This window comes from Gavialis gangeticus, unplaced genomic scaffold (assembly GCF_001723915.1).
Source record: "Gavialis gangeticus isolate Ggan-Ray unplaced genomic scaffold, GavGan_comp1, whole genome shotgun sequence".
In the NCBI taxonomy this organism is placed as follows: domain Eukaryota; kingdom Metazoa; phylum Chordata; order Crocodylia; family Gavialidae; genus Gavialis; species Gavialis gangeticus.
Window position 1 is genome coordinate 154885755 of NW_017729025.1, and position 10685 is coordinate 154896439.

At 47.1% G+C, this 10685-nt stretch overlaps 1 protein-coding gene across 4 annotated transcripts in view; it reads left to right on the forward strand.

Moving 5' to 3' along the window:
• Positions 1 to 10685, forward strand: part of HRAS (HRas proto-oncogene, GTPase) — a 64997-nt gene that overhangs the window by 14782 nt on the left and 39530 nt on the right. For 2 of the 4 annotated variants that reach the window (XM_019519814.1, XM_019519815.1), the window contains exon 2: positions 7148 to 7301. In XM_019519814.1, the coding sequence (XP_019375359.1) occupies positions 7191 to 7301 (111 nt within the window). In that variant the 5' untranslated portion in view covers positions 7148 to 7190. Of the gene's footprint in view, positions 1 to 5668; positions 5836 to 7147; positions 7302 to 10685 lie in introns of those variants that run through there. The other 2 variants (XM_019519816.1, XM_019519813.1) reach the window with 2 other exon arrangements.

The following is a 10685-nucleotide window of genomic DNA, read 5'->3' on the forward strand; positions in this document are numbered from 1 at the left end:
GAAATCCACCCCCACCCCCTCCCAGCCCCACTGTGGCTTCTCCCTCTATATGACTCCTGTGACTAGCTGACTTCAGTTTGACAGCCTCCTGCTTCCTCTTGTGATATGGCCATTTAGCCTCTTCCTTCAGGATGTCAATAAGAAGCTATTTTCCAGTCCTTTGCGGGGAGATGGCTCTGTTCCATTGCCATCGTCCCTGAAATTGAGACTGGTGAACACAGTGCATCACCTAACTCATAGCCTACCCTTTCTTTGCATGCAATGTCAGAAGTGGGACCCGGTTCCCATTGCTATCTACTGCTGTCCTGAACAGCGCATACAGTTTGCTAGAACACTCATGTTCTGCCCCAAGCTCTGTAGGTGAACTGTCAGTTGTCTTTCTTCCTCATATACATGATACAAAGTGTGTCACCCTAGAGAACCGCGGTTGTTTCACTTGCCATGTGATACTGACCTAGAATCAGGTTCTGCCCTTGCAACAATATGAGCTTGATGCGGTGGCACTGAGTTACTTCTGTGAAGATGGAATGCAGCAGAGAGCAGGATCTGACCTGTGGAATCACACTATCATTTATTCAGGGTATTCTTGAATGTACCTTCTGCTCAGCCCCCTGTGAAGAAAGGTTTGAGCTGGATAGTCTGGGGAGAGAGGGCTTTTTTGTCCCTTGATGTCTGATCATAAATTAAGCATCTCCTTCAAATGAGAGTTTAACTGTCAATACCATTCCTCCCCTTCCCTTGCCAGATTTTCCAAATGTTTGGACTACTTTAGGATTTAGTGTGATGTTTGTAAGGAAGATGCTCAGGGTACTTTAAGTACAGTGTCAGAGAGGAAGGCTGATGTGGTATCATCCTCTCTGTCTTTACCTTGGGGACTCTAAGCTGGTAATGGTGGAACAAAGAGTAAAGACTAAAACAGTGGGAAATAAGCAGGTGGACCAACATTCAGTAGGTATGAGTTCCTGAACAAATGGGGAGAAAAGGCAGAGCTCTTCTACTTCAACTATAGGCTCTTTGGTGCATAGACCTTTTTAGGAGAGAGTAAGTGAGCGTGTCTTTGATTACAGATATTTGTTTTAGCAGAGTTCTTGTACTTAAAGCATAGGCTCTTTGGTGCATGGACCCTTTTAGGAGTGAGTGAGTGAGCGAGTGTACAGCAGTTAGCACTGTGGGGCCTGCACTGCTGTTGATTACAGGTATTTATTGCAAATGACTCTGCTGTAGTCATTTGCTTTGAAGTTAATGTGTGTCCTTTTTGACAGTGGTTTCTTCCACTCACATGATCTCTTCAGTAAAAGGCCTTCCTGTGAAGTAGACTGAATATTAGAATATCTCTAAAGAGAGGACCTGTTTTACAGCAGACATGACAGGCTTCATAAGTGTAACTGGTCAGCAAAATCAATGGAGAATCCTGTTTCTCCACTGATAGTGAAACTCCAGCTGAAAAACCCTCTTAACTTCTTGAATAGAGCTTTCTTCTACCTTCTTCACACTTCCTCAGAACTCTCCTGCCATTCGCAATGCGTAGGCCTTGACATCGGCCATGCACCCCCTGGAAGCACCAGCCGCGAAACCAGAAGTACAGGTGGAAGTGCACTCAGCTTTGCCACTTGGCCACTGGAGGACCCACCCCCCTAGTCTCCCAACTCCTGCCATACCAGAGGGCTGCTGCACCCCAGATTTAGTAGATGCACCCTCCAGTCAGGGTGTGCACAGTTCTAATTTTTCCCATCTCTGGACTGAGCCTCAGCCCCAGGCTGGTGCTTGCATTCCTGACACTGCATTGCTCAGCTGCAGTGGGATAACCAGCTCAGATTTCAGTGGTGTGGGCTAAGCACAGGAGAGGGAGTTCTTGTCATAGCTTTTGTCACTTAATTTCCTCTGCAGTGACCTTGGGCATGCAGCCCAGCTGGTCCCTATAGACATACCTGGTATTATATCTCAAATGCTGCAGCCCCCTAACTCTGAAAGAGCCAGCAACTGAGCTTTGTTAGCCAGTCACTGAGAAGACTGTGGAAGCCGGCAGTGGGTGGTGGTGACCAGAAATGGTCTTCCCCTACTTAGACATGCTACCAGTTGGTTCAGGGAGGAGCAGGGAAATTCTAGGTCAATGCTAAATGGATTCTAGTGAGGACACAGAAGTGAAATGTATAGTCCCTGCTTGGCAGGGTGGGGACACAAGGATGGATTTAGTCTTGATTGCCTTCCACAGCATAGCAGAGCTCAGTGTCTCTGTTGACTATTGTCTATGACAAGGGCCTCATTGTTAGACAGCTACCACAGGGCTTTTGCTGACAGGCAGGAACACATAAAAGGCTGTTTTCCAGAACTGAAGCAGAAATAATGGAAAAAGCTGGCTGTGAAAATTGTCCTGGCTCCGGGGGCCGAGTATGTGTGTCCATGTGTGTGTTCTTGGCTAGTGGGCAGAGCCCTCTGTTTGCCATGAAATGTATCTACTACTTTGTTTGGGGTTGGATGGGCACCAAAAGGGCCAGGTCACTACTGAAGTCAAGGGCAAGGGTGTTGCAAGGACGATAGCACGTCCAAGGAAACACCCTAAAAGCCTGCCCAGTTAGTTTCTCTCCAGTCTGTGCTTGGGAACACCCAGGAGGGACAATTTCTGCTCACAGAAGTGTTCTGCCTCTGCTCTGTTATTGTGACACCCCAGTCCTTGCAGAAGACTGGTGTGCGCTGGAGTAGGACAGGGTCTGGAAGGGATCTCAGGAGGTCATCAAGTCCAACCGCCTGTGCAAGGCAGGATCACCATGCCTAAATCATCGCATCCAAGTGTCTTGTGGTCTCCAGCTCCATCACTCGCTGTGATCTTACTGGCTTCTCTCATGTCTGCCACCTGCAGCTCTCTTTAGTGCTGTTGTGATGACTGTGATCAACACCGCCACCTTCTGCAGTGCAGCTTCCATCTGTGGACAGTCCTGTGTGCTGGATTCTGCTGGTTCTCAAGAGCAGGGCTGTCTAACTTTTGAGTGGCTGGGGGCTGCACGCTGCATGGGCAACCTCTCCCCAACTACACCTTGCTATGCAGCAAACTATGTTGCCTCGGGGACTGAGGAGGAAGAGCCCAAAGACCTGGGCGACAGCACCAGTTGAAGTGGTGGGGGGAATGGTAGCCAAGCAGGAGTCTATGGACTTCATGGGCTGCACTCAGCCAGTAGGTCACAAGTTGGACAACCCTGCTCTAGAGGATACTGTTAGGAATAACCTTCACAGCAGTATGACTTCCACTTGTTTGTGGATGTGTATTGGCTATTATATGTAGTTCTTCTTTGTCTCCAGACACTGGGTTGATGGGCACTGTTAAAAAGCCCTGGTAGATAGAGCGGAGTCCCTGCCCTTTACAGACTCTCCTACTGTGCATCATGCAGTCCCTCAGCTGTCCTGCATAATGATATCTCCTTGCTCAGTAGGTATGGTTATGTCCACCTGCAGCAATACTTAGATACTGGGGATCTCTTTCTTGCCAGAGGAGGCCATACCAGTGACAGCTGACAGAGTTGTTTCAGGCACTGGGCTTTCCTATCTTGATTGCCATATTAAATCTAGAGTCCCCTCCTCCCCCACCCCCCCACTTGATCCTTTCATGGTTGCTTGCCACTGTCTAGGAGAGCAGGGGATGTACTATCAAGCCCACTTCTGTGCTTAGACTCTGGTCCTCTCTGTGCATAGCTTTGCTCAGTCACCTGCACTGAGTTTTCTCCTGAGTGAGCAAGCACTAGTAACATAACTTACTGCAATGTTTCTCCTGAAGTAACACAGGAAGCCTCACCAAAGGACTCAAGGCTTAGCTGAAGAGGGGCAGTATCGTGTGTGAAAATGAGGCAAAAGACAGGCCATTCTCTTAACAGCTTTCCACAGCAGCACAGAAGACACATGCCATTTGGATCTTCTCCCCACCCTGGGCTGGGTGGTCAGGCTGTGTATTCTTTGTTGTGTTTTGTCTCATCTTCCCACTGCAGCATCCTTTGTCCAGAAAGACATCAGGCGTTTGGCCTAGAACACTTAGTGGGATGGTTTACAGGTATAGCTATATCCACAAACCAAGTGCAGATGCACCTTTACCAGCCACACAATGGCTTTTGCTGGTAAAACTCGATCAGCTCTGTGAACAAAATAGGCTCCAGCAGCAAAAGCACTCTGTAAAATCGCCTTTATGTGAGGGCTCAAATAATTTTTTAAAACAACACCCCTAGCAGACATTACTACACTAGCAAAGTCTTTCCATGTACATCTATGTTTCTGATACATACTTGGTGCCTGAAAGTCCATTGGTTGTTCCTAGCATTTGTAGCCAATAGTCCTGGTTACGGCTTTCCCTGTGGCACCTTTGTGAACCCTTTGGAGACCATAAGTTTTTTTTTTTTCTTTAAAGTTGATTTTTATTGTATTTTTAACATTTGCTTTCTGGGCTTTGTTTTTCAAACCTTTCTGTGCATTCATTAGAGGTAGACACTTGCTACTTCTTTTTTTTCCTTTTCTTTTTTTTCAAACAAAGCAACATTTCACATAATTGCATGACTCTAGGTGTCTATTCTTTACGAGAAGCACTAAATATTACTTCGATGGGTAATAGTGTCACCAGAGCTGGCAAAACTGCTCTGAGTCATTGCTGTGGTGCCATGATCTAAGGAGTACGTGGATTCTGCAGCTGAGTCCCCGGACTCTGCAATAAATAGGGAATTCTTCAGCAGTTTCATTAAATGCAAAAATGAATGAGTCAATGCAGTAACCTTCCTCCTCCCCCAAGTGATTTAACTTGATACTAAACCCAATTTATTTTGTGATGTTTCCCTCTTTTAAGCATTTCTAAAGGCCACAGCTTTTATTTTTTCCCCTTGGCAGAGCCGGGGGTGGGGAGCAGGAGCAGAGCAGGGATAGGTGTTGCTTATTGCAGCTGCATGTTGAAGTTGGTGTGGGAGGGAAGCCTGAAGGTTGGGTCAGCCCCAGGCGTGACAGATCAGCAGTGAGGTGCATTGGCAGAGCTGGGAGGGAGAGGGCAGGCAGTGGATTAGCAGGAGGGTGTGGCGAGTCAGTGCTGAGGTCCCTTGGCAGAGCTATGGAAAGGAGGGGGAGGGCCTGGAATAAAAGGGCTCTTTTTAAAAAATAAAAATAAAAATCTGCGCTTCTCCTGACAGGCTCACAAGAGTCTATCCAGTGTGCAGGATGTCACTGCCCCTGTCCAACTATAAATGAGCTCTGGCCCAGCTTTCCCTAACTGCCCCCCGCCACCCCTTTCCTCCTCTCAGAAGCGAAGCCAGAGCAGAGGGACAAGCCTGACACTGTGCCCTGCAGCTAAGAGATTCTGGCTGCAGGCCAGCTTGGGTAATAAATTCCAGAGGCAGAGGGCATGAGAGCACAACCAGACCTCCAGCCCCTGGATATTTAACCCCCCTGGGGCTTGATCCAGTGCATTGTGGCTCTCCTGGTTCCTTGGGGGCTCTGAGGTGTAGCAGCCGGGGCAGAGCTGGGACTCCGAGGTCACCCATTATAGTAGTCTGTAGGGCACTGGCAGAGCTGAGGGCTTCCACGGAAAGGAGGGAGCAGCTGTTCTGTGAGGTGCCTGGGTGGTTTCTCTCTGGCTCCTCTCCAGGAGTGCTAAGTTCACTCTCAGACAAACAAGGAAGTGTGAGTTTCTCCCTTTGGGAGAGCAGGCTGCTTGTGTGCAAACGGGGAGGCTGGGACAGGGAGCTGTCCGGACAGCGAGCTTAGCTCAGCATTTCAGGCCACTTCGCCATTGTCTGGGGATCAGCTTCTCCAGAGCTCGGTGTTACAGCTGGGAGCTGGTATCTGACCCAGGGTTGACTCTGCAGTCCGATGAGGGTGGGTTTCAATTTAAACCTCCATGGTTTCGTAATCTCTCTCTCTTTCTCTCTTTTTTGTTTCCTTTTTTCTGTAAGTATGAGTCAAAGTTCCTCTTTTGCAGGGAATTCGGGGCAGAAATAAAAGTAAGGGAAGGAAATCCCCACTTGTTGCTAGTGACAGCAAAGCAGGTTTCTGTAGAAGATTTGCTTCCCAGAAGTGCCTTAAGGCATCCGCAGCCAGCTCCTCTTCCAAGGGCTAAGGCAAGCTGGCAGCAACCAAGGAGAGCAGTGTGTCATCCTCCGTAGTGCACACTTCTGAATTGCTCGGGAGAATGTGTTAACTTTTCTGCACTGCTCTCTCCGCCTCAGGAACATGGAGATGGGACTGGGGAGGTTGGGGAAGAGCGTGTGATTGTGCAAAGGCACAATAGATGTCTGCTGTTCCCTTTTCAGCAAGGCCTCTAGTGGCCAGTGCAGCAAGAGAAGTTTATAAGCTGCAATAGATAATGGAGGTGCTTTTCCTCCTGTATGTGTTCAGAATCATAGGGGGGGAAAAGTCATTGACCTCTTTGGGAGGTCTTTTGTTTTTCATAATCTGGTGTTGTCTCAAGGGTGTATGTATGTATGTAGACAGTGGAATAGCACATGTGTGTTGGAGTTAAGAGAAAATGGTGCCATGTATGAGCTAGAATTCATTCTGGAGTTATTTCCTTTCGATGTGAGCCAGCTTATAACAAAGATGAATTTGGTCTTATGGATCCCTTGTGGTTATATTTCCCCCTTCCTGCAGGGGAGGTTTACCTTGCTCTATCCTAAACTTAGAGAAATATGAGAATTTCTGAGCGCAATGGATTGGCGTTTAGAAATGTCACACATTCCACTGCTTGTGAAAGTGGACTGAATCGCATATTTTGAGTTCCTTTAAAATTGGAGGCAGTATGGCCCTGGACTGGGAGATTGGAAGCAAGGGCCTTCTTCCTTGCTCTGCCACTGACTTTTTGCATATCCTTGGTTAGATTGGTTCACGTCTTAAATTCACTTGGCTTTTTGTCTTGCAGACAAGTAGATAGTCTCTTTTTTATGTTTGTAAGGTGTCTAGTGCACAAGGACTCCAATCTCTGCTGGTGAAGTACAAACAATACAAATCAGGAGTAGCTGCCTGGGAGTTTGATATCTGTTTAATGAGGTTATGAGTCTCATTCCTTCTAATAACAGACATTGCCATGTTTACTGGTGGTTTTCACTCTTCCATGTTTCTGTGGCCAAGATGATGACAAGAAAAGCATTAACTTAACACTGATGGTGTCTTTTTTACCTTCCTTTCCTTGCAGGTGGTGGTGCTACTGGAGTCCCTCAGCAGGGGTCAGTCAGAAAATGACTGAGTATAAGCTGGTGGTGGTTGGAGCAGGTGGCGTTGGGAAGAGCGCTTTGACAATACAGCTCATTCAGAACCATTTTGTTGATGAATATGACCCCACAATAGAGGTGAGCAACATGCCAACGCTGAGAGAGGATTGACTTTGTGTTCATGTTTGTTTTCTACCTTTTTAACTTGGCTGTGCTTTCCAGGGGCTGTTTGTTTAGCTGTAAATGAACGTGGAGAGAGCTCAAATCTGAAAGCCCCAGCCAAAGACACAACTCCCACTCCCTTGATGGCTCTAGCTCTGTAATTCTCAATGTTTTTCCTAATGGGGCTTCCTATGGGACTCTTCCATCTAGCTGGGGCACCTCTCTTACTAGCAGTATGGGAGGTGTATGGTAGGACCCCTGTGTTGAAAATCTACACTTTGGCCATAGGAGATGGCCTGTGTCCATATGTGTGTACATGCATGCTTCCAATATGTGCATGTGTGTGTGTGCATATGCTTCCAGTATGTGTGTGTATGTGTGCATGTGCTTCCAGTATGTGTGCCCTCTTTCTGAAAGTGCAGCTGTACCTATAAGAGGTCATGTGCATATCTGTGGGAGTTACTGGCAGAGAAGAACCCCAAGGCCTCCGGGCCTGGGACTTACATGTAGGATACCTGCCTGAATTTGTGGAGCATCCAAAGCCCCAGACCGATGGGTCTGGGAGGGAGGATATTTGCTTGGTGGTAGAGCCACACAGACTTGACAACTGAGCTTTGCTCAGTCAAATTTTGGAACTTGACTATTGGGCTTTACCCAACTGAATCTGGAATGGATTTGGCCTTGAAAAAGTTCAAAATATAAATAAAGTTCCCATCAGCATGTTTGTGCATTGTAGGCCATGTGTTTTTATAGTCATGTTCAGCGTTGGCTGCATTTAATCAACTTCATAGTCAGTTTCCATTGCTGAGCACATGCTGCTTTTGGCAGCAGTTTAATATAGACAATGTCCTTAGCAAGATTTCCTTGCATGTGATTATAAGACAAGGGGATTTTTTTCCCTATGCCAGTTGGGGGTGGGGGGGCATTCATTGTGTATTTGAGTAAATACAGTACTTGACCACATTTCAAAAGTGCTTTGGGATACATGGATGGCAAGCCCTGTACAGGAGCTTATAACAGTGGTATTGTCTTCAAATTCTATTTATATGCACAAAGTGATTAACCTCTTAGAGAAGGAGGATGCTGGCTGCTATGGTTATCCTGCTTTTCCTGTGGCAGGTTAGGGTATTGTCTTGTGTTGCGTCAGGTTTTTGGCGGTAGTTTAACTAAGAGGTTAGATTATGGATTTGTAAAGGATGGTTTGGATAGGGATGATCCTGCCCCTCAGGCAAAGGGGCTGGACTAGATGACTTCTGGAGGTCTCTTCCAGCCCTACTTTTCTATGATTCTAACCCTTTCGAGGGTCTTGGAGTGATGCTGTGTGATGGGGCTTTGGGAGATCCTGACCAAAATAGAACTGCTTTGCTTCCAAGTAGCAATTCATCCTTCAGGGAGTAGGGAACTATCCTACTTACATCAGGCTGTCTATATTTTACATGATAACTGAGTTCTTTTTGTAATTGTGAGGAAAAGTGGATATTTAACTTCGTTTCTAAGGATTTGCATACTCTGTAAAATGGCTTAAGGCTGTAGGTAGGCTAAAGCCAGTGTTCCTTTTTATCTTCCCCAGTAGGTTGTTACTGTCTTCTGGGACTTGGTGCTTTTGCACTCTCACAGACCAAAAAGATACCGTGCATTCAGCATAAGATAGAAAAAGGGCTGATTTGTGGGGCTGGCTTTCATGTGTGGTCCAATTAAGGAGAATGACAAAGGGCAAGTTGTATCACTTAGTCCAGCTCGCTCAGTACCCTGCCTCAGGAAGTAGCCAATGGTTGGGTCTTCCTTAAGGTAGCTTGGTCATGGTTTTCAAACTTGGGAGTCTGAATTTCTTCCATAGAAATTTAAATTGTTAGCCATTCCCTCTTGCTTTAAATCCATCCTTCTTTCTCTATTGCTGCCACCATTGCAGGCTGATAGTACTAGCAGTGATAATGATACCTCCACCAGAGATGAAGTGCTGCTGGGTGCCAGCATTGTAACCAAAGAGGGTTTTTTTATATAACTTTATATCCCATCCATGCTGTGGCTAAAACTGTGCTAACAATAGCCAGGTTACCCTGGGAATCCATAACACAGCTATAACACAGCTTTGTATCATTCTTTTCAGACAAAACCCCCTATCTGTGCTACTCAAGGAAACTGTACCGGAACCCTGCTAACAGATGTATTCAAACACAACTATTGCTAGCACCATTATCATTGTTGTAATGTCTAAAGGGCCCAGATAGAAATTTTTGTGGTAGGTATTGTCTGTATGGCCCCTATCTGGAAGAACTTGGAGTAAAACTTATATCGAAATAGGCAGAGGGTGGGAGACAGGGAGGACCATTAAACATTTTACACTGGAGGAACTGAGGCAGATGGATTGGCTTGATCACATAGGAAGTCTGTGGCAGAGCAGTAAATTGAAGCTGGATCACCTGAATCCCAGCCTTGAACCTGAACCCTCCTCCAGCCACTTGTGTGGCTTCGGCTATATTTGCTGCATTTGGTACAAATGATTCGGATCAACCCAGAGGGTCAATTTTTTGGGCAGCTGAATTATTTGCTTGAAAAAATATTTGTCCTGCACTGCCACATACACCAAAGGTTTCTTTTTCCCTGCCCCTCCCACTTGCTGAAATCCCTTTGAAGGAGAAGGTGACTCGGCAAGTCTGTGCTGTGGCGTTCTGCCTTCCTGTTCAGTTCTCCGTACAGCAGAATTTCACATCCCGCCTCTGGGGCGGGACCATTGCTCCAGAAGCTCCTGCGTTTTCTTAGAAATCTACTCCAGGTCATTTTCCAGGAAAGTGCCTGGATTGAGAATGCACCTCCCCAGTAGGAAAGGGAGATCTTGCCTGTGCTCTGGGCCAGAGAGTAAAGGTGCTGGGCAGAGCTCTGCTTCCCCCCATCCTCCTCCCTCCATGGTGGATGGCTCTCCCCTTCTTTTCCATGATAATATGCAGAGAGAGCACTTTGACCATCTGGCTTCACAGCCAGGCCTCCAGGGCTGGTTCCTTTTGTGCCCTTACACCAGAGATAGGCGGGCAGATGGCTGCTTACCGAGTTTTGGCAAGCCTTTGAGGGCCACATAACAGGCAGCCAGGGGCAGATAAATATAAATTTTCTAAATTTTTTAGGGGCCCCGCGGGCTGGATAGAATGGCCTGGTGGGTGGCATCTGGCCTGCGGGCCACATTTTACCCACCCCTGCCTTACACAGTGCTGTAGGGCATCTTGCCAGTGCAGCCTACCATGACTGGCAACCCCCTGCTCTCCCTGTCCTAGGGCCCCTTATAGCTTTGCCAGTGACCCTCAAGCCCTCCCTCCTTCTCTTTCAGTCCAAGGCCTCTGTCAAATGTGCTCTAATTTAGTGGGGATT